At 42.2% G+C, this 23,960-nt stretch overlaps 1 protein-coding gene across 5 annotated transcripts in view; it reads left to right on the top strand.

Moving 5' to 3' along the window:
• ARHGAP26 (Rho GTPase activating protein 26) overlaps positions 1–23,960 on the top strand; it is a 471,824-nt gene that overhangs the window by 435,445 nt on the left and 12,419 nt on the right. For 2 of the 5 annotated variants that reach the window (XM_030827217.1, XM_030827197.1), the window contains exons 21-22: positions 14,442–14,552; positions 21,230–21,321. In XM_030827217.1, coding sequence (XP_030683077.1) covers positions 14,442–14,552; positions 21,230–21,321 — 203 coding nt within the window. Of the gene's footprint in view, positions 1–7,563; positions 7,617–14,441; positions 14,553–14,626; positions 14,718–21,229; positions 21,322–23,960 lie in introns of those variants that run through there. The other 3 variants (XR_004033269.1, XM_030827226.1, XM_030827203.1) reach the window with 3 other exon arrangements.

Raw genomic sequence — 23,960 nt, 5'->3', positions numbered from 1 at the left:
AGCTAGCTTAAGGGAAAAAAATGGAAGTCATAAGCTGACATTTGGGGAAGTCTCATGGTGGATCTAACCCTCAGCACATTTGGATTTAAGAACCCAAATTATTATTTTGCTTAGCTCTTCTTCCGTCTTCTTTTTTCATTTTAACTTCATTTGCAGACAGATATTGGCCATGTAATATGAAAAAAGATCTCTGGTCACCCTAAGCCAATACATTTCATTGTTGGATCCAGAAAGAAGAGCATTCATATGCAGTAAGCTCTCCTCATCTACGGTTTTGCTTTCCTTGGTTTCAGTTACTTATGGTCAATGACTGTCTGAAAATATTAAATGAAAAATTATAACAATAATTTGTAAGTTTTAAACTGCATAGCATTCCAAGTAGCATGATGAAGTCTTGCTCCCCGGGACAGGAATCATCTCTTTGCCACACTGTGGACACTAGCCACCCTTAGTCGTTTAGTAGCTACCTCAGTTATCAGATTGCCTCCAGGTATTACAGTGCTTCTTTTCTTTTTTTTTTTTTTTTTTTGAGACAGAGTCTCCCTCTGTCGCCCAGGCTGGAGTGCAGTGGCACGATCTCAGCTCACTGCAACCTCCGCCTCCCAGGTTCAAGTGATTCTCCTGCCTTAGCCTCCTGAATAGCTGTGATCACAGGTATACAACCACCACACCCGGCTAATTTTTGTATTTTTAGTAAAGATGGGGTTTCACCATGTTGGCCAGGCTCATCTCGAACTCCTGACCTCGGGTGATCTACCCACCTTGGCCTACCAAAGTGCTGGGATTACAGGTGTGAGCCACCACGCCCGGCCTACAGTGCTTATTTTCAAGTAACCCTTACTTTACTTAACGGTGGCCCCAAAGTCCAAGAGTGGTAATGCTGGCAATTTGCATATGTCAAAGAGGAGCCGTAAAGTGCTTCCTGTAAGTGAAAAGGTGAAAGTTACTGACTGAAGGAAGGGAAAATATATGCTGAGGCTGCTAAGATTTATGGTACAGTAAGATATTTTGGGAGATTACATTCACATAATTTTCATTATATTGTTATAATTGTTTTATCATTATAGTTGTTCATCTCTTATTGTGCCTAAATGTATAAATTAAACTTTACCATAGATATATACATATAAAAACATAGTATATACATAGTTCGGTACTATCCACGGTTTCAGGCATCCACTGGGCATCTTGGAACATAACCACCAAGGATAAGGGGGGACTACTTTGTTAGACTCCACAGATGAGCAAGGGTCAGTTGTCCACGCTGACCACTGTGGCCAGCCTGGATCACATGCCTGCCCCTGCAGTGAAGTCAGCAGGACACTGGACTCACCTGGGTCACTTAGGATGGAAAAGAACTTCTCCAAGTGAACCAGAAGAAGGAGAATGCAAAAATTCTAGAATAAACTGTAACTACATATTCCAGTCTGCCAGAGTAAGGAATTTATTCTACATTCGTTAAGTAACAAGAAGTTTATGAGCAGGAAAATGCTCTTCATTCAACAACATTCAACAAATATTTATTAAGCTATGTCTTTAGCAGGTGTTTGTACTTACAGTGCACAGTAGGATGGACTGGAATGGTAAAAGGTAAAGAAAACAGGCTGGAGATTCTTATAATAGTCTAGGTGAGAAGGCCTTATCCAATGAGCAGTGGGGAAGCATTGAAGTGTTTTAAACAGAGAAATGATGTAATCATCAGATTTGAATTTTGAAATGTTCACCAAGAATAGTTCTCTTAAGTTAAGCATTTATATATAAAACCTTTTTGTACTGTAAGTTTGCTTAGTAACTTGTAGATTATCCAGAGTAAATTTGGATCCACCTCAGATTTGAAAAAAAAAAATTTGTGAGATCAGAATTGTGTTTTGCCATGTCTATTTTTCATTGACTTCTCTGTGGATATTTGGTTTTGAAGTCCAAGAACTAGAAAAGAATATGAAAATGATTTTCCTTCAGTTTGTTTTTATTCACAGATGGTAAAACTCTTTTTCTCCAGCGGAAAGGGTGATTTTGCTGGAAAATCATTTAAAGTTTTTTCCAGTCAAGTCAATAAGCTCCTCAGAACCAAATGAACAAGGGGTAAAAATCACCATGAAGCTTAGTAAGATTACATTCCTCCATGGCAGCCTGCGCCAGCCATTGTGGAGGGCCAGCGGGAACACAGGGAGAATGTCAGGTTTGTGAATGGTCACACTGAAGGAGCAGGGCCAGGCGTGGAAGATATAAATGGAGTAGAGAAGAAGCTTGAGCAGATTAAAATCAGATCAGAGACAGTTTTCCACATGTTTCGACTACTAAATAAGCACCAGAATTAGAGGGAAGGCTGCTACTCGCTTGGAGGGAAAGAAAGAGACTTGAAGACTTTTAGCCTTTTCATCAAAGTTCATCTCTCCTTCTCTCTCTGCGTCGTCTGCCTTTCATGGTATCTGGACCAAGTTTCGTGCATTTGCAAGAGTTTAACTTAATCATCCTGGACATTGTCCTTGCAGAAGTGCTGCTTCTATTGCTGAAAAGTCCTGAACACAGTGAAATATTGTAGGCTCCTGACTCAAGGAATCTCCTCTCCAGGGTTACCCGTAAGCTGAAACACCTTGGGCCACTGCTGCTAATTTTAGTTACTCCTTTGTTTTCAGCAGTGGACATTTAGATTCTTATTAAATCTTTTTCCTCCCCCTAGTCCAAACAGGAAATATTCCCTGAAAGTAGACCATATAGGAAAGTATGCCAGAGAGCCAGTGCCTCTCAGCCTGTGTTGTTAACATGTTGTGTAGCTTACTCAGAATGCTACATCAGAGACATCCTCCTTGACGTCCCCCTACCCCAGGTAAAAGGAAGAGACCATTGATTTACTGTAATAAGTTTACCAAAATAAAAAAGTCTCTAAAAGAGTCAACATAATTTCTCAGTGCAGTAGGCAGAGAAACAGTACAAGTTGGGAGCTGCCAACTGTATTATGCAACCTAAACCATGGATTGGTGCAACAAAGGCTGAACTATCATTTTGCCTCTATTAAACATCCTTCTTCTACGGAGTAAAAGTTGTAGTTTGGGTGGCTGGGGAGATTTTTTTTTTGTAATATTTATTAAGTTGTGGTTATAAAAGTAACATGTTAATTGCAAGAATATGTTTTAAAAGCACAAAAACTTCACGTATGGGGACAAGGGGTGTAGGGGAACTCTGTACTTTCTGCTCAATTTTGCTGTGAACCTCAAGCTACTCTAAAAAAATAAAGCTATTTAAAAGTTACCTTTAATCTCATCACCCAGAGAATGCTACTAATATGTTAAGGTACATACTGTTCATGTGTTTTAAGATAGGCTTGAACGTATATTAAAAAGTACATGAAATATAAATGTACGTCTTAACAAGTGATTATTTAGCAAACACCGCTTAAATAATAGTAAATTATTATTTAGTAACCAGCCCCTCACCCCCCACCGATTAAGAACTGCAACCTTGCTGCAGTCCACATCTCTTGCTTTCTCCTCCCCCATCACAGTCCTCTTCTTCCCCACAAGGGGTCTAATCTCATGTTTATGGTAATCAATTAGTTTTTATTTATATTTTTACCTCATAAATACAGTCCATTCTTGTTATTCACGGTAGTCATGTTCTATAGTCACTGCAAACATGGAATTACTGAATACTAAGCCGTTGCATGGAGGGGAAATACAGAGTGCGCTTCCTGTAAGCCCCGGGTCACAACATTTTCATCACCTGATCAATACATCACCCTGTTTTATATGTATTTCTGCCTAAAGACACCTCATGTAATATTATTGTTGATTTATTAACATTGAACTTAGGACCAGCAGCACTATTAACTCATGCCTGGAGCTCATCTGACATACACATTTTCTCTGTAAGGCGCATTACAACCTTCTTGTGCTTAGGAACATTTGACAGTGCTTCAGCTATATGCTCAGGGACCATTTTAAATGGCAAAATCACCATCAAAGAGCATGAAAATGTGGTACTAGATAGACCTCAAACAGACACTTGTTTACAGTATGAGAGCTGAAACAAGAAGGCAGAGCTTTGCCTTGTTTGACCTCAGCTGGGAATGTGCCATTGGGCGACTCAAGGTTTTTGCTGCTCTGCACATGTCCTCAGATGACCTCAACGGCACCCCAAGTATTGATTTTGAGGTTACAGATACATTTTAGCAAGTAGGTGAATTTGCAAATAAGGAATATGGAAATAATGAGGATAGACTGTATATATCCCTAAATGCAATATTTTATTGTTTTGAGTTCGACTTCATTTGCTCAACCATATTTAAGTCATTTATGTTGCTGTAGTTCATTTTCATTGCTGTAGAGTGCACCATTGTATTAATACATGAAAATTATTTTTTCATTCTACTTTTTCTAAAATTTTGAATTTCCAGTTTCTGCTTTTACAAATAATTTGCTCTCCACATTCTAATACACGTCTTCCAGTGTACACATAACACACCTTTCGCTAGGGTGTATGTCTAGCAATGGAACTACTGGGTCCGAGAGATTAGTATCTTCACCTTTGCTAGATAATGCTACACTATTTTTGAAAATGATTGTAGCAATTTACACCCCTCCTGCAGCAAAATATGAGTTACAGATGTACCTTATCCTCATAAACCTCTGGTATTTCCAGCATTTTGATGTTAGCTATTTAGTCATTCTGGTGGGTGTGCAGTAACTTCTCACTGTGGTTTTAATCTGCATTTCCTGCAGCGCAAAAATGTTGAGTTCCTTTTCTTCTGGATTTTCTCTTTTAACATCCCTATTCAGGTTTCTTGCCCATTTCCCACTTGGTTGTCTTTTACTCACCAGTAAGAAACTTTACATAGTCTGGTTATAAACCCTTTGTTCATTTGTATGTTGTAGGCTGCCTTTTTACCCTTTTAATATTGTTTTCGATATGCCCTCTCTATGCCCTACTGGATAAATTCCAACCCCTGTTTGGGAACCTTCAGTTTCTGGAGTTATTTCTTCTAAAATCTTTATTGTTTGCCTTTGGCGTTTAGGTCTATAATCCATCTGGAACACATTTGTTATGTATGGTGTGAGGTAGGGGATTCTGTCATTTTTTTCCATATAGATATCCAGTTATTCTAGCACCATGTATAAAAGAGCTCTTTCCACTAGTAGTATAAAATAGTATAGGCCCATGATAAATTCCAAACAGTATAAATTAAAAAGTGAATGTCTAGTCCATGTCTGTACATCCAGCTCCCCACTCTCAACCCCCTGAGGCAGTCATAGTTTCTTGCTTACAGATTTTAAGAATCATGTTTAAACATATCTAGCATTTAAACAGTGGCTTTAGATTATACCCCAGAACGATGAAAGATTGGATGTAGTAGCACTATTGCTTTCCTTTTATTTTTATGTTACTTGAGTGAATTTGTTTTGGCAAGCACAATATCTTCATTATGTAGAGAAAGGCAATTGTACTGCACTCAATTTAAGAGTTATATGCCTAGTAAGGAAGTATTGGGATTTCTTAGCAACTATTCAGATCTTTTGAGGTAGCAAATGTTACCATATGAACACTTTATAATGCCCCCAAAATGCTTTAGTGTTTTCTTACAAATAAATTCATAAATTGTGAAATTTTTTAGTTGAGAGAAATTTTTATTCTAGGAAGTTCTGTTGTGCTTGAAATGTGGTATTGGAAAAGATTGAGAGGCTACACTTAGGTTCAACAGGAAAGAATATTAAGGTCAATAAGTATTGTGAGCCACGGTGCACAATAGAAGCATTCTGCCCATTTAACCTTTCTGACACTTTCCCTTGAGGTTTTTCTGTACAATGAACAATTGAACTAGGACGGTTGTCCAGATGTCTTTGTTTCAGATCTGGAATTTTTCCCTCTACCTCATATTTCTGTATTATTCAATAAGAAAAGATTCAGACTATTGACTTGGGGAACATTAAGGATGATGTATGTGCTATTCCAAAATCTTGAATTTTGTTTAAATCATAGAATTACTTGCCATTCCTACTCACCCCATCTAAGTTTAAAGTTGATTTAAAACTTCAGAAATTATTTTATTTGTGTAAATAATTTCAACTTTTAGATTCAGGGAGTACATGTACAGGTTTGTTCCATGGGTATGTTGTGTGATGCTGAGGTTTGGGGTACAAATGATCCCATCTCCCAGGTGGTGGCCACAGTACCCAATAGTTTAAGAATTATTTTTTAAAGCTAGAAAACAGAATCACTGCATTGTAAACTAGTCAAGCTATTTTTAAAGTAAATTATTGAAGAAGTATTTTAAAATGCAATTCCCTATTATTGTTAAGACCTTAAGGGGATTTCACTAGTTTCATTAAAATAAGAAACAGAACTCTGTCATTGTTTAAATAAAAATGCATGTTAAATTATATTAGATGAGAGGAAATAATCTGTGCAAAGACATCTGCACATGAGTAATAGAAAAGAACACGGAACAGTCAAGCTCAGGGACATGTGGATTTTTTCTGCTCATAAAGTTGTGAAGTACATACTGAAAATCCAGGAGGTTAGGACTTATATAGGATTTCTGTGTTGTGAAAGCTTGAGTGGACACACATAAGGAATATATGTCTTCAGATTTTCAACAGATAAAAACCGGTTTTGTGTCATTTGGTCTGGTTCACCAGTAGCCAATTTACCACTGTTCCTTTTGGCTCTATTTTCTTGGCTAAAGTTTGATTTCCCTTTACCTTAAGTCAAGCCAGAAAGGGATATTTTCCAAGGAAGAAGAATTCAGTGAAATGGGATTAGATTAGATAGGACATTTTAGATTTTCATGGAATTTTCTTCTCTTTTTCATCATAGGGGCAAAATCAAAGCCGCCCCCTGTTGGTTTAATAGCACCATCCCCACTTAACAGTCTAACCTGGAAGGGGAACTGATAGCATTAAGACCAGCCCTGGGCGGGTGATCCGAGGCTCAGCCCAGGCCTGAGACATATCGTTGTGGACCTGGACTGCAGATCATGGGCCACTGCCTGGCAGAGACGTGCAAATGCCAATTTTGCTGCTTCTCCACAGTCTGACACTGTGGAGACTCTTAGTGCAAGACTGTCAGGCCCTTCCTTGTGTGCCTTATCCCTCCTACTTCATCCTTGTTTTGAAAGTCCTACACTAAGCTACAAATCCACTCCTTTCCTTTGGGAGCAGCCATACCTTTCAACTAGGGGGTCTCACATCTCCAGGTTGTGGATATCTGTCTCTTTATCCGCCAGCCTGTCTCCTTCCCCACACGACCCTCTTGTCAAAATGCCCTTTGGAAAATTAAACATTGCTTCCACGTGGAAACAGAACACAGAAAGGGAATTGTATTCATTCGTACATCACTGAAAAGACCAGGAAAGCAAAGAGTCCAAGGTAACCTCTGAACACTGAAAAAATGTCCATCTAATTTTTTTCTAATGATCATGTTCAATGTTGGTGGTGTCATGGTGAGAAGGAATTCTCAGTGTTGGTGGAAATGCACAGCAGTAGAACCTTTCTGGAAAGCTATTTGGCACCGTATATCAAGACCTTTAAAAGAAACTCCTAGCCTTTGACCCACTAATTTTACTTTCAGGAATTTATGCTAAGGAAACAATTGAGACGCTGGCAGTGATCCTCTACAAAGATGTGAGTTGCAATGCTATTTATAATAGCTAAAGGGGGATAGAAGTCTGAATGTACACGATAAGAAAATGGTTACATAAATCAGAGTATACCATACAATAGAACACCCTGTGGCCATTTTAAAAATATGTTATCAAAGGCTATATAATTGCATTGGAAAATGCCTTATTAAGGGAAAAAAAAGGAGGGTATTAACTACATGTGTAGTATTATTCTCCAAAAAAAGCGAGGAGAAATATGCCAAAGTGTTAACAGTGATTATCAGTGGCATAAATTGTGTATGGTTGTATTTCTTTTCTTCTTGGTTTTTGGTATTTTCCAATTTTCTACAAGGCCGTCAGTAATTTTCATTATTAGAATTTTGAAAGATTAACTTTCTTCTTCGTGGTCAGCTTACTCCTCTAGTAACAGAACCTCTCATCTTGTAGCAGCTCTACTACTGTGGTGTGGAGACCAGAGAGGGTCTGCCACATCCCTTGTCAGACTGGGAGCCTGCCTGGGCAGCCCTGCCACAGTACGGCAGGCATGCCCTGGCTGGTCCAGCAGATGTTCCATCATGCAAGTGAGTCACCACAGAAGGGTGTCAAGCTGATGATATTGCTACACACTGTACTTGAACTATCAGCCACAACCCAGTATGCTGCCAAGCCTTTTAGCCTTATCTTCCTAAACCGTTATTCTTTCACTGTCCAGTGAATTTCAGAGAGACTGACTGGGACTGTCTGACTCCTTTTGAGGACACTATGGGCCAGCAAACTAAAGTAGATGTAAGCCTACCAGTTGAATCCAAACCAGACCAGCAAATGTTCCTTCCATGCTAAAGTGTATGCTGTGTTGTTGCTGTCATTGGGCCTAGATGTGGGAGCCTGGCAGGACCCCGGGAATATTTAGGGGCACTAGGCATTCAGCTTCATACACCCATCTGGACTCTGAGGGTTATAGGAATGCCTTTGGGAGTCATCTGCTAAAATTGTAGTTATAAAATCATTTTCTCCTCTTTTAATTGTTTGTTATCCTTGGCTTCATTAGTGGGAAAGGGGTTGCAAATTTGATATTGGAGGTTTCAGAGCCAGGAGTGAACCTGACCATTTTGAAATTCGTCTGTTTTGCCTTGGGTTTGGTGAGGGGCAGGAGGGAGCAAGATTTTTATTTTATTTATTTATGTATTTATTTTTGTCTGCCGTTGTCATTTTTAAGTAACCTACACCCAGACATTTCTGTAGTGAAAGGAGAATTTAAGATTCTACAAAGAGTCTTGAGCCATAATAACCATCCCTGTGCGTCTTATATCTCACATATATGTTCTATGAGTATGAGAACACGTAGTCATACACCCTTAGTTTTGCATCAGAACTAAAATACAATGTGCTCTCTATTTCTTGGAGGAGTGTTCGTCTGTTTACAGTCCTTCTGTTGCAACAGGCATCATTGTGGTACATAAAAATGTGCAGTAGTATTGTTGATAGGATTATTGCCATGACTCTAAAGTACAAATAAACAAAAGACATAATTCCTTTAGTCATTTAAAAAATCACAGAAGTGAAGAGTTCTGTAGATGTCTATTAGGTCTGCGTGGTCCACTGCTGAGTTCAAGTCCTGAATATCCTTGTTAATTTTCTGTCTTGATCTGTCTAATATCTCAGTGGGGTGTTAAAGTCTCCCATTATTATTGTGTAGTAGTATAAGTCTCTTTGTAAGTCTCTAAGAACCTGCTTTATGAATCTGGGTGCTCCTGTATTAGGTGCATATATATTTAGGATAGTTAGCTCTTCTTGTTGCATTAAGGTAGCTCTTCTTTTTGCATTGATCCCTTTACCATTATGTAATGCACTTCTTTGTCTTTTTTGATCTTTGTTGGTTTTAAGTGTTTTATCAGAGACTAGGATTGCAACCCCTGCTTTTTTTTTTGCTTTCCATTTGCTTGGTAAATTGAAGTGAGCTCCCATTCACAATTGCTACAAAGAGAATAAAATACCTCGGAATACAACTTACAAGGGATGTGAAGGACCTCTTCAAGGAGAACTGCAGACCACTGCTAAAGGAAATAAGACAAAGACACAAACAATGGAAAAACATTCCAGGTTCATGGATAGGAAGAATCAATATCATGAAAATGGCCATACTGCCCAAAGTAATTTATAGATTCAATGCTTTCCCCATCAAGCTACCATTGACTTTCTTCACAGAATTAGAAAAAACTACTTTAAATTTCATATGGAACCAAAAAAGAGCCCATATAGTCAAGACAATCCTAAGCAAAAAGAACAAAGCTGGAAGGAACATGCTACCTGACTTCAAACTATATTACAAGTCTCCAGTAACCAAAACAGCATGGTACTGGTACCAAAACAGATATATAGACCAATGGAACAGAACAGAGGCCTTGGAAATAACGCCACACATCTACAACCATCTGATCTCTGACAAACCTGACAAAAACAAGCAATGGGGAAAGGATTTCCTATTTAATAAATGGTGTTGGGAAAATTGGCTAGCTGTATGCAGAAAACTGAAACTGGACCCCTTCCTTACATTTTATACAAAAATTAGCTCAAGATGGATTAAAGACTTAAACGTAAGACCTAAAGCCATAAAAACCCTAGAAGAAAACCTAGGCAATACCATTCAGGACATTGGCATGGTCAAAGACTTCATGACGAAAACACCAAAAGCAATGGCAACAAAAGCCAAGATTGACAAATGTGATCTAATTAAACTAAAAAGCTTCTGCACAGCAGAAGAAACTATCATCAGAGTGAACAGGCAACCTACAGAATGGGAGAAAATTTTTGCAATCTGTCTATCTGACAAAGGGCTAATATCCAGAATCTATAAGGAACTTAAACAAATTTACAAGAAAAAAAAAACAACCCCATCCAAAAGTGGGTGAAGGATATGAACAGATACTTCTCAAAAGAAGACATTTATGTGGCCAACAAACATATGAAAAAAACACTCATCATCACTGGTCATTAGAGAAATGTGAATCAAAACCACAGTGAGATACCATCTCATGCCAATTAGAATGGCAATCATTAAAAAGTCAGGAAACAACAGATGCTGGAGAGGATGTGGAGAAGCAGGAATGCTTTTACACTGTTGCTGGGGTTGTAAATTGGTTCAACAATTGTGGAAGACAATGTGGCGATTTTCCAAGGATCTAGAGTCAGACATACCATTTGACCCAGCAATCCCACTACTGGGTATATACCCAAAGGATTATAAATCATTCTACTATAAAGACACGTGCACACGTATGTTTATTGCAGCACTATTCACAATAGCAAAAAGTTGGAACCAACCCAAATGCCCATCAATGATAGACTGGATAAATAAAATGTGGCACATATACACCATGGAATACTATGCAGCCATAAAAAAGGATGAGTTCATGTCCTTTGCAGGGACATGGATGAAGCTGGAAACCATCATTCTCAGCAAACTAACACAGGAACAGAAAACCAAACACCGCATGTTCTCACTCATAAGTGGGAGTTGAACAGTGAGAACACATGGACACAGGGAGGGGAACATCACACACTGGGGCCTGTCAGGGGGTAGGGGGCTAGACGAGGGACAGCATTAGGAGAAATACCTAATGTAGATGACGGATTGATGGGTGAAGCAAACCACCATGGCACATGTATATCTGTGTAACAAAGCTGCACATTCTGCACATGTATCCCAGAACTTAAAGTATAATTTAAAAAAAATCACAGAAATACTATGGAGTATGCATTTTATTATTATACCAATTCAAACATAGTGGTAATAAATGTTAAAATGCAGTCACTTTATACCAAATGTTACTGCTATGGCTAAAACATAAACAAATGAAATTCTGAAATTCTGTTGTTAAAAATTGCATTTGAGGCCAGGCACAGTGGCTCATGCCTGTAATTACAGCACTTTGGGAGGCCAAGGTGGGTGGAACACCTGAGGTCAGGAGTGCAAGACCAGCCTGACCAACATGGTGAAACCCTGTCTCTACTAAAAATACAAAAAATTAGCCAGGCATGGTGGCAGGGATCTATAATCCCAGCTACTTGGGAGGCTGAGGCAGGAGAATCGCTTGAACCCAGGAGGCAGAGGTTGCAGTGAGCCAAGATTGTGCCATTGCACTCCAGCCTGGGCGACAAGAGCAAAACTCCGTCTCCAAAAGAAAAAATTGCAGTTGATACTATGGTAATTGACATGGGGATTGAGGAGTAAGTTATTATAATAGTTACGAATATCCTGCATTCCAGCCGCACCCCCAGATAATTTCAGCCGTGTACTTCTGGCCAAGAACCGTTTAGATATCTGAGGATGTGAAAAACATTTAGAACCCACATTGTGTTCACAGAGTATGTTCCCAACTATGCCATTAGCCAAAGGCATAATTCTTGGTACAGATGGAATAGGAAGCTGGAGGTGTTTCCTACTTATTAAAGTCACTTAAAAAAAAAAAAGTTGGAAGGACTTTTTAATTGTCGTGTGGTAACCACTGACCAAAAGAACAGATTGGTACAAGCCCCTGGGTCTGGGCTGTTCTCGTGAACCTCCAAATTGTCCCTGGTTCTGCTTGGGTTCCTGGGCTGTGCTGTGGTTTGAAAGTTGTTGCCAGGCCTTGCCCACTAGGTCATTGTCTGGTGGGGCGGGGTGGTGTTGAGAGGACTGAGAAAGTGAGGCCTCTCTGACTAGCAGCAACTGTGGAAGAAAATGGGGACTGCACAGTAGAAAGGAGTTGACACTTTTCCTAGGACTCAAGACAGAGTCAAGGGGGAGCCAGGTATTAAGTTAGTGATAGCTTAGCCCTCAGCTGATGGATCTTACTGTCTTACATTACTGTTGTTTTTAAATCTGTCGCTTCTTGTCAAATATATTTTAAGCTCTCGAAGTCAAGGGACCTTGGCAAATATCATTTATTGTCTTGAACATACTGAGTGCTCAATGACTAGTTTTTGCTGGATTAAGAAAAAAAAGTTTTAAAGAGTCATACTCTTTACATTTTATTTCTTCTCTTACATGAATTCCATCTGCTATATGAATCTGCCAGACCGAACACTGGAGGCAAGATTGGGGATTTTGTTGGAATTTAGAATATGTTGAGTCTTATTGTGATTCTCTATCACTGTATTGTCATTTTCTCTTGCAAATAGGGTAGGTATCTAAAGGAAACACATGAGTCAGTGGTTAAGAAGAATTCTAATGCTATGACAGTCTGTAAAGAAGCTTGGCACAGGCTAGAGGAACAGGGCAAGTCCTGCTATGTCAGAGGGAGCACACTGGCTGCAGGAGCCCTGGGCTTAGAATCAGCAGATGAGGTTTGAACCTCAGCCCTGTTACTTATAGGCTGGGTATCCTTAGGGAAGCCCCAGCTTAGCCCAGGTTTCCACATCTGTGAAATGGGAATTATAGCAGTACCTGTTTGTGAGCTTGTCGCGTGGGTAAATGAGACTCATTAATTTACTCAATAATGTTTTGTTAAATATAGTACCTATAGACACTGGATATTTTAGACACTGGATATACAGCAGTAAGCAAAACAAAAGGCTCTGCCTCATGGAATTTATATTCTAAAAATATACCTAATGGAATTTAATAAAGTATTTATCAGTCACATTAGTTTGAGCCTCTCTGATGAACTCACACTGTGGTTTTTGCTGTTATTTGTCTATAGGTGTTATAACAGTAAGTAATTAGGGCTATTATTGGGTCTCATGTTTGAATTGGTATAACCCTAGGGAAGTCCCAGTAAGTAGGACATTTGTGTGTGCCTGATAAATTGCAGTACACTTAGAAAGTCTGTTCCCCTTGAACCGGGTTTCTGTCATTTTTGCCCCCGTGAAGGGCTTGGTTCAAACAGTTCAGCAGTCCGCTGAGATTCAGGAGTGGCAAGTGGTGGTGTGGCTGAACTGGTTTCTCTCCATCATTGGTGTTTGCACTATTTGTGATGTATGATTTCACAGAGTTCTGAAGGTGCTTGTGTCATTCGTGGAAATAAGTCAAAGGGCTAACACAACCAATTAAAATCCACAAGCCGCATTTCAGTGAGTAATTTCAACCTTTCCTCTCCAAACTTTTGATTAGCCACCCGTCAAAGAACAAAATGAACAAATTGAAGGTTTCAGTTTGTTTTTTTCATTGCCTTCCCTCTGGGGCTTTTTCTCTAAGTATCGTAATGCCCAAATTCCATGAAAGGAGAAAGGGCAAGCCCAGGCAGCAAACCTCAGAGGAACCGCATTCTGCTGGTAATTGCATGCCGTCTCCCAAGAGGTGTATCTGTATTCACCTCCATCGGCTATCACCTTCTTCATGCCGGACTTCAGATCTCCAGTGGCACACAGCCCATCTAGTTAAAAATGCAAACAGGAAATTATTTTCTCACTGAATGGCCTTTGTGGCCCAGAAGAAAAAAGAAAGGGGTCATTTCTGCTGAGATATAACCTGAAAAACACTCCCACAAGAGTGGAAGCTGAAGGCTCGCTATAGGCTAGCCCTGCCTCAGAACAAGGCTGGTGATAGCATGTGGGTGTGGGAACTCATGTGCGTGGGCTCGGGGCATTTGTCACCAATGGACATGATTGAAGAAGCTTCTATCACCTGAAAAGCAGTTGTTCTGCAGGGCAAAGCTTGTTTATACTCCGAGGAATTACAGAACAGACGTTTACTTGGACACGGAGGTTTGGTCTGGAGGAATGTGACACGGCCCTGACAGCACGTCCCTGGGTTTCGGTGCTCCTCTGCTCTGCCCAGCTTTCCATCATCTGGCCTCCCATGACCTCCTGTGCTCCCATTGTGGTTTCCCTGTGTGCTGACAAGTTTTCTGGTTGTTATGTCTTGCAGCCCCCCGAATCCAAGCCCAACTTCACCCCTCTCGCCATCTTGGCCCATGTTCTCGGCGCCATCCAGCCCTATGCCCACCTCATCCACGTCCAGCGACTCATCCCCCGTCAGGTCTGTTGCAGGGTTTGTTTGATTTTCTGTTGCTGCCGTTGTTCTCTCATTGGCTTGGTCCTCTCTTCATGCAGTGTTCAGCCTCCTCGTCAACTTTGTTCCCTGCCATCCAAACCTGCACTTGCTTTTTGACAGGCCAGAAGAAGCGGTACATGAAGACTCCAGGTAAAATCTCGGATGATGACCAATCTGTTCCCGTTTATCCAAAGCTGGCCAGGGACAACAGGGGGCTGCCCCTGCTCTCCTGTGGTTCCATCCTAAGAGACCAGAGCTAAAAGGGACCATTTGCATGAACCAGCATGGCATTTTTCACACCCTTTTCAACCCTGACTCAAGTTTCTGAATTAACCTCTCTGGTGCCTAGAGTTAGGGGAAGGAGCACCTCCTGAACCAGACTCTGGTTTTGATGGCTCTCTGAATTTCATGTGCTCTCTGTGCTTTGGTGTAAGATAACATAAGAGGGAACGGTGTTGAGACATGGGCCAACCTTTTCTTCTCTCATTTTTATCGGGTAGCATCAGGCAACATTTATTTGTGGGGTTGGGCCCCTGGCCCTGAGCACTGACACCGAGTCACTTAGACCAGATCCACTGGGGGAGAGACATCGGACACAGAATAAAAGCTTGAGAGACGAAGCGATTTCTCTTAAATTGCTCATGGCTTATGCCTCCTTGTCCCCCATATACTCCTGAAATCATCCATGCTCCCAGCCTGCTTCTGTCTCTGTGTGTCATGAAGCCTGAGCTGTCCTGGGAACAGGCACTACCTCTCTCTGAGGGACAGCAGCTTGACCTAGTTCCTCTTCTCAGGGCCATGCTGTAGTTTTCCCTGCTTTTGTGACTTCCGCCCTTAAGTTCTTTGCTCTTGTGCTCTTTGGGAAAAAAAAAAGAGCTCTTTACAACCAGGAAAAGAATGAATAGGGATCCTCCAGAATTCCTCTGCTGTGGAGCTCCTGAACATGCTTCTCTCTCAAGCTTAGTCTCAGCTTTCAGACAACCAAATTGTAGAGCCCAGTTATAAGCATCAGAAGCGTTTTGGGCTTTGGGAGTATTTTCCCTTCTGTCTTTTTCTCCAAAGGGTGGATCCAGCAGAGAGGCTTAAATAATTTATGAAGCCGAGTTTCACTTTTAGAAGAAAAGAAAACCCCATGCTATTTATATATATATATATATATATATACACAGATACATACATTACTTTATTCCCCACTAGGCACTTACACATCTATCATTTCATTCTATCCTCATGTGAGAATGAGAAGAGAAATGGCCTGAACCCTATTGTGGAAAAAGAAAACTAAAGCACAGTGAGGTGACTTGGACACAATGCCATGACTAAATGAGAGCCAATCCAGAATTCAGGACTTCTCCCCCTCAGCTCAGCACTCTTTCCTTCAAACACGTGGGTAACCCCAACTTTGAGTTTCCATGCAGCTCCCAGCCCAGAGCCTGACTTGCTCTTTTAGGTTTTATACAGCTTTCTACCTGGCTTTGTCCTGGATGATGGGAAGGAGGTTTTCAGTAATTCTTTTTTTTCTCACTCTATAAATAAGGGAAATTTTCAGATCATGTCTTCCTGACATTCTAGTGATTTCCTAATCATTTCTTGGACATCTTCTGGGCACTTTGGGAGACATCAACTTTCTAAGATACCAGAAATAGCATAGATTATTCTCATTAGATCATGAGGACCTGAACCAGAGGAAACTAAGTGACCACAGACAAATCAGCTTCCAAAATGCCTCACTTACTCATTAGAGAAACTTGGGCTTTAGGAGAATGTAATTCCTTCATTTTTATCAAAATGGAGTAAAAATCTTCAAAATATTGGCCCTTTGGACAAAATGGGTTAAGAGACTCAAGAGAGTGGAATCACTCAGCTAAAATCCTAAAATGTCCTCTCTGCCTTGATGGTACTCACTTTTTTGTGACTCTGAGATTTGGGGCCCTGTTTCTTGTCAAGTATCTCTACCTCTTCACTCGTTTTCGTCTCCCCAAATATTTCCAGACTGTTTTTCCTTCCTACTTCTTCCTACCTCCCAAAGTATTTCCAGATTGACAGAGGGCAATGGCAATAGAATCTGCCCATCTTGTGTGTCTGGGGTCACAGTTACTCAGTACCTCCTCCCCTGGCCATTGTTAGAATAGCACTATTTGGACACCCTTTAGGAAGCTGCCCTCTTGAAATAGTCAAGGCAGGCCGGGCGCAGTGGTTCACACCTGTAATCCCAGCACTTTGGGAGGCCAAGGTGGGGAAATCACCCGAGGTTAGGAGTTCAAGACCAGCCTGGACAACGTGGCAAAACCCCATCTCTACTAAAAATACAAAAATTAGCCAAGCATGGTGGTGGGTGCCTGTAATCCCAGCCACTCAGGAGGCTGAGGCAGGAGGATTGCTTGAACCTGGGAGGCAGAGGTTGCAGTGAGCCAAGATCATGCCATTGCATTCCAGGCTGGGTGACAGAGCTAGACTCCATCTCAACAACAACAAAAAAATAGTCAAGGCAGAGTTGGACTAAATGTATTGTCCAGGTGAGCAAAGATAGCAACACTGCTGGGGAGCTAGCCCATCAGAGGAGCAGAGAGGGCTGAAACCTGTACACTGCAGTGTATATAGCAAAGAGGTGGTGGTATACACCCATTATTCAGGTCCAGTGGGGCCTCCCTCAAATCCACTTCCAGAGCTTGAAGCTTCAGTTTTCCTTCCCTGAGCAAAGCCTTTAAAAGTAAATATTGAGTTAGATCTAATCAGTGGTCCCATGAACTTCTGAATGATGTCTCCTCTGGAAATTGCTCCCTGTCTGAATTAGTCTTTTTTCATGCTGCTGATAAAAACATACCTGAGACCGGGAAGAAAAAGATATTTAATGGACTTACGGTTCCACATGGCTGGGGAGGCCTCACAATCACGGGAGAAGGCAAGGAGGAGGAAGTCCTGTCTTTCATGGATGGCAGCAAGCAAAAAGAGAGTTTGTGCAGGGAAAATCCCATTTTTTAAAACCATCAGATCTTGTGAGACCCATTCAGTATTCAGGAAAGACCCTCCCCCATGATTCAATCATCTCTCACCGAGTCTCTCCCACAACACGGGAATGACGGTAGCTACAAGATGAGATTCAGGTGGGGACGCAGAGCCAAACCATATCACTGTCCCCTCTTCAAACCATTTCACTGTCCCCTCTTCAAACCATTTATAGACCTTGTTTGTTCAAAGTCAGGAATGCAGATGCCTTTTACAGCACAGTAGGGAAAGGGTGCTGGAGACACATTCCCTCCGTATTTCCCTTTTCTTTCACTTGCTCACCCCTCCCCCAAAAAAAGCCCATAGCCCCAAACCCGTAACTTGCATTTGCCCAGGGGTCCCTGGAAATTATGCCTAAATGATCAACCCCTTTCCACCTGCCAGTCTAGCTGGTGCCACCTCCCTGTAGTGCCATATGATGGCGAATGGGTCATCATTTTGCAAGGTTTGCAAGGGCATTTGAGGGAAACTCCTGTGAGTGCTTTCCAGGCCTTGTGCCATGCTCAGAGGTGAAAATTAAAAGGGAACTAGCAGGAGGATCCAAACTTCTTCATGACCTTAAAGGCCCAGCTGAGGTCTGAAGGGCACTGTGACAGGAGCAGCCGAAAACTACCCCAGGCTGTCTGTATCCAGTTTTGAGATGCACCGTGGAGAATAGGAAGCCAAAGAACCAATGATGCCTGGTGGAGATTTTTTATTTTTTTTTATCAGAGCCAAAGCCTACAAATACAATCTCTCTGCCAACAGGATTTGTCTGTTTTGGTAGGAACCCTACCTAAAGCAAACTGCTTAAGACCTTTCAGAAGGAGTTATGGGACACTTGACTTGTTGGGCTGACAAGCTTTTAAGAAGATATGACTTTTTGGGTAGGATTGCCAGATTTAGCAAATAAAAAAAAATACAGCATACCCTGTTAAATTTGGATGGTAGATAAACAACAAAAATTTTTTCGCGTACGTATGTCCCATGCAATATTTGGGACAAAACGTATGCTAAAGAAATATTTATTGTTTATTCTGCCATCCAAATTTAAGTAGGTGTCCTGTATTTTATCTGGCAACCCTACCCATTCCTATCCCTTGGGCAACAGGAATGGCCCCCTTTAAAAGCACCTCTTCCATCATTTCTCCCATTTTTGTGCCTATCCTAAGGCAGTAGAGGGAGATCTCAAGGGAAAAGCCCTCCCATAGACTGTCGGTTGCCTATCAACTTGAGGAAAAAACAAGGCCGTTTCTTGGCTTGCTTATTTATTTATTTACTTACTTTTTATTTGAGACAGGGTCTCACTTGACTAGAGTGCAGTGGTGCAATCTCAGCTCACTGCGGCCTCAACCTCCTGGGCTCAAGCAATCCTCCTGCCTTAGCCTCCCAAGTAACCTGGACTCCACACGTGTCCCATCATGCCTGGCTAATTTTTTTTATTTTTTTGTAGAGATGGAGGTCTCTACAGTCTGGTCTTAAATTCCTGGGCTCAAGCAATCCTCCCACCTCCCAAAGTGCTAGGATTACAGGCATGTGCCACAGCGCCTAGTGTGTTATTTTTTAATGTACTATGTTATTGCCACTTCATTATTCAATTTCACAAACCTAATATCAATGGAATGTTACTCCTTTTGAACCATAATCTTGGGCACCTGGACCACTCCCTTTTATTTCTGCCTGCCAGATACCCCTGCTGGTTTCCCAGCTTGCCCCTGTTTTGTCCCATTATCCTTATTTAGTGAGGTTAATAAGTCATGTTTGTGAAAATCCAGTCAGAGGAACCTTTCCTCAGATGCTGTTTCCCTTACTTTTAGTCCCCCTTCCCTGGTCTCTTTGCTTTTTACCCACCTGCTCTGCCCTGTCCTCAAGAGGCAGAAATACTGCCTGAAAACCTGGTCTCTGAGACCCTGGCTAATGTGAACTGGATTTTCCTTTCACCTTCAATGTCAATGTCATAACAGGCTCCATTTGCCTGTCAGTATAGTCTTTTATCTGTTTTAGCGCTTTTCACAGCCAAGTCACTCCTCTCTGCTTCCCAGCCTCTAAAAAAAAAAAAAAAAAAAAAAAAAAAAGCCTCTTATGTTCCTCCCTGGAAAGTTGCACATAGGATGTTTGGTCCTTGCTGGCCAATAATAGACTTGGTTTCTTTGGCTCACAGACAGTGCCCCTTGTCCTGAACTTTATTCTGTCATCATAATTAGCCAGGAAGAGCTGTTTTCCTGTTGGAGCTGGTGAATACTAAGGACTCTTCTTTCCTTTGTTCCCAGGGGTCCCACTTCATTTTCTCCCATTTTCCCAATGTTTTCCCACCTGGCCATCATCTCTTGGCTCCTAGAAAACCAGAGGGAACAACAGTAAAATATGGCCCAGCAATAAATTCGAGATAACCATTTACTCTGATCACCCTGCACAATGGAGACCATGTGGCTCACAAAGCCTGAAATATTTACCACCCAGCCCTTTGCAGAAAAAGTTTGCCACCCTCTGCTCTAGAACAGTGTTTCTCAACCCTCACTGCACATTGGAATTACTTGGAGAGCTTTTTTAAAATACTGATGCCTGGCCGGGCACGGTGGCTCACGCCTGTAATCCCAGCACTTTGGGAGGCTGAGGCAGGCGGATCACGAGGTCAGGAGATTGAGACCATCCTGGCTAACACGGTGAAACCCCGTCTCTACTAAAAATACAATAAATTAGCCGGGCTTGATGGTGGGCGCCTGTAGTCCCAGCTACTTGGGAGGCTGAGGCAGGAGAATGGCGTGAACCCAGGAGGCGGAGCTTGCAGTGAGCCGAGGTCGCACCACTGCACTCCAGCCTGGGTGACAGAGCGAGACTCTGTCTAAACAAACAAAAAATACTGATGCCTATATAATATCTGCACATCTGGGTAGAACCCAGACATCCCCAGGTGATTCGGATGCACAGTGAGAGTGATTGTAAATACTCAATGGACATGAGAAAAGCAAAAACAAACCAAAAAAAATGCCTCATGTCCCCTGTCCCTTCTTCCTCCTCCTCACACTCCCCATACAAGTGCATGTGTGTGCTCATGCACACACATGTGTAATTGCCCTCATGCACCTTGTCTATTCCCTCCCCTGGGGATTGGAGAGCTCCAGCTCTGGAATCCTGTCTCACCAGCAAGACCCAGCCTAGTAAGAAATCAGGAACATCTGGGAGAGCTCATGTCCGCCCGTGGCCTGGAACTGAAACTTGGCTTTGCTGCAGTTTCTCCTTTTTGAGTCACTGAGCATTGCCAGCTTTCAACAGGTTCTGTTGGGAGTGTGTTCCCCAGAGCAGCCTGGAACTTCTTTCCTGCCCCTGCTTCCCTCCCTTCCCCCAAGGCACTTGTGCTCCAAAAATGGGGCCCAGCCTGCCCTCCCGCTGTTTGGCCGTTATAACTCCCAGGTAAAGTTTTAACATGGCACAAGGTGACCCCACAAGAAGTGTAGTCTCTTGAAGCTTACGGCTTTTCTCTGAATATTTCTCATTTTTCTCCTGTGACCTTTGCAGCTTTCCCACCTCATGCCTTGCCACCATCTGGCTGCCTTGCCAGGCACTTCCCACAGAGGGGACTAGGTAGCTTACAGGGAAAGGGAAGAAGAGAGATGAAATGTCTGGGGCTTTCTAAGGGTTTTTTGAAAAATGTTAAATAAACTCCTGTTTTCACACAGCACACCGTTCCGGAAGGCAAAAGCCTTGTATGCCTGCAAAGCTGAACATGACTCAGAACTTTCATTCACAGCAGGCACCGTCTTCGATAATGGTGAGTTTCTCATCCCCTCACAAAGATATGGGCGGGGGTGGGGACAAGGGGAGCACATAAATAACTGGCATTTTCAAAGCTCCTCCCTAGGGAAAATCTCAATACAATGGGTAAGAAAAAAAGTATGTGTGTGTGTGTGTGTGTGTGTGTGTGTGTGTGTGTGTGTGTGTGTTGGTTTCTGTGTCTTTTCCCAAAATAAAATAGCAGCAGCAGGACTTCCGGAGACATTGTGAAGAGTGGACTAGTGTAATCAGCTCCATGTTCAGTTGTTACCACTGTAAATGAGATTGTGCCTGCAAAAGACCCAGCCCAGGACTTGGAAGTGGCTTTAAGAGATCATACACATCACATCTTTAAAATGGTACTCAACACGTATTAAGCATTCAATAAGTTAATATTTTTATTATTAAAACCATCATCATCATTGTATCCATCTTCGAAAAAGGCCTGGATGCTCTCATAGTTCACAGTGACAGTTTTTCCTCACTGTTGTCTGGGCAGTGGGTGCTGCATCTGATTCCGTTGGTCCTGGCTGTATCTGTAAACACATTCCAGGCCAGAGCAGAGATGAGTTCCTGGGGACCAGTCCTTGACTGTACTCACGTCCACAGGGGCTGCCATTGTGTCTGCCCAGCCCCTGCATTCAGCATAGCAGAGATATCCATCAGGTACAGGTAGACAAAAGGGGGAACAAGGCACAGAGCATGAGGGTCTCTCCCAGGTCACACTCAACCCTTGGCCTTCTGGGTCACCAGGAGTCGGAGGGATTACCCCAGAACTGCATGTGGGCGTCCGAGTCTGCATTCCCTTTTATCGTTCTGAAAGCCTCAAGCACTGTCCTTAAACCTTTGCTCCATTAACTTTCATCTGGGCCCTTTATAAATCTAAATGCACAAACAGCCAGCCCAGCCACCTCTCCTGTCCACAGCTGGTGCTTGCAGGCCCCAGCAGACTGCAGGTGCAATGCAGGTGCAGTGGGTGTGCTGAAGGCTGTCCAAAGCCATTTCGCTGGTGAGTGTCCCCCGCACAGGCCCAGGCGGCAGAGTCCTGGCCCTGCCGTAACACGACACGGCTCTTGCAGAAGACAAACCAGAATGGGCTGCATTGCTTGGGCTTCTGCCCCCTGCTTTGTCAGCAAGGAAGGGGCTTCTGCCTATAGAAGAGCAGGATTTGAGAGATTCCTACATTGACAGGTGAATTCGGGGCTTAAAGGTCTGTCCTCTAAGTCCCAATTCACTGCTCATAGGGGCAGGGGATCATCATGTCCCTATCAGCCATTCCCTCTGATAACACAAAGGACTCCTGATCTCAGGGGCAGAATTATTTTAAACTATCAAAAGTTATGTATATACTTCTGTCTTCTTTGTGATTCCTTTTGGTGAATGCAGCCTTCTTCCATTTTTTAACAGTTTATTAAGATAGCCATACAACATACAATTTACCCATTTAAAATGCATAATTCAATGGTTTTTAGTATATTCAGAGTTGTGCAACCATCACCACTATATAATTCCAGAATATTTTCATCACCCCCAAAAGAAACCCCATACCTTTTAGCAGTCATGTCTCACTTACCACATCCCATTTCCATCCAGCCCAAGGCAACCACTCTTCTACTTTGTCTCTCTAGATTTGCCTGCTCCGGACATTTCATACAAATGGAATTATATAGTATGTGATCTTTGAAACTGGATTCTTCAGTTTGCATAATGTTTTCAAGGTTCATCCACATTGTGGCGTGTCAGGATCTTCTTCCTTTTTATGTGCGATGGTATGGATATACCACATTTTATGTAAGCTCATTCATCAGTAGATGAGCACGTTGTTTCCACTTTTTGGCTACTTGAATAATGCTGCTGTGAACATGTGTGTAGGTTTTTGTGAGGGCGTAGGTTTCCAGTTCTCTTGGGGATATACCTAGGAGTGGGATTGCAGGGTCATATTAATTCTGTGTTTGTTTGAGGAAATGCCAAACTGTTTCACAAAGAAGTTGCACCGTTTTACCATTTTATGTTCCTACCTTCTTTCATTTTTAAGTCTGTCTGCAGTAGCTTAAATAGTAAAGCATAAAGGGGGAAAAAAAAGAAGAGAAGCCTGGATGATTGTTAACTGCCAAGTCCTTTTTTTCCCCAGCAGAGTGTCCTTCAGCTTCCACAGCCATCTTCACTGCCACACTGAAGCTCCGGGCACCTCCACCTCTCACCTGGGCACTTCCGCTGGCCGCCTGACACATCTTCTCACTTCTGCTCTTGCTGCCATAACCCCCTCTTTACAGAGCAGCGAGAGCGATCTTTGAAAAATGGAAATGACATTAAAGCCCTTCGGTGGCCTCCCATTGCTCTGAGAATCACTTGCAAGGCCCTCCAGGGCCCAGTTCCTGCCCCTCTGACCTCACGCCCTCACTTGACATACTGCAGCCTCATAGGCCTTCTTCATGTTCTCACGTAAGGTCAGCAAACTATGACCTGCCCGTCAAATCCAACCTGCCACCTGTCACCTAACAATTCTGTAACTGCTTCCACCTACAACGTGGTAATCATCATAAATCCTATAGGTATTGATGAGAGCAGGAGAAAAGTTTGGTTGAATGAGTGAGAGGCCTTACCCAAGCCTTCCTGTGGTCTCTAGGAGTCATGGCA

The sequence above is a fragment of the Nomascus leucogenys genome, chromosome 2 (genome assembly GCF_006542625.1).
Source record: "Nomascus leucogenys isolate Asia chromosome 2, Asia_NLE_v1, whole genome shotgun sequence".
Lineage (NCBI taxonomy): Eukaryota > Metazoa > Chordata > Mammalia > Primates > Hylobatidae > Nomascus > Nomascus leucogenys.
The sequence above is the reverse complement of the archived record's forward strand: the minus strand, read 5'-3'. Positions and strand labels throughout refer to the sequence as shown.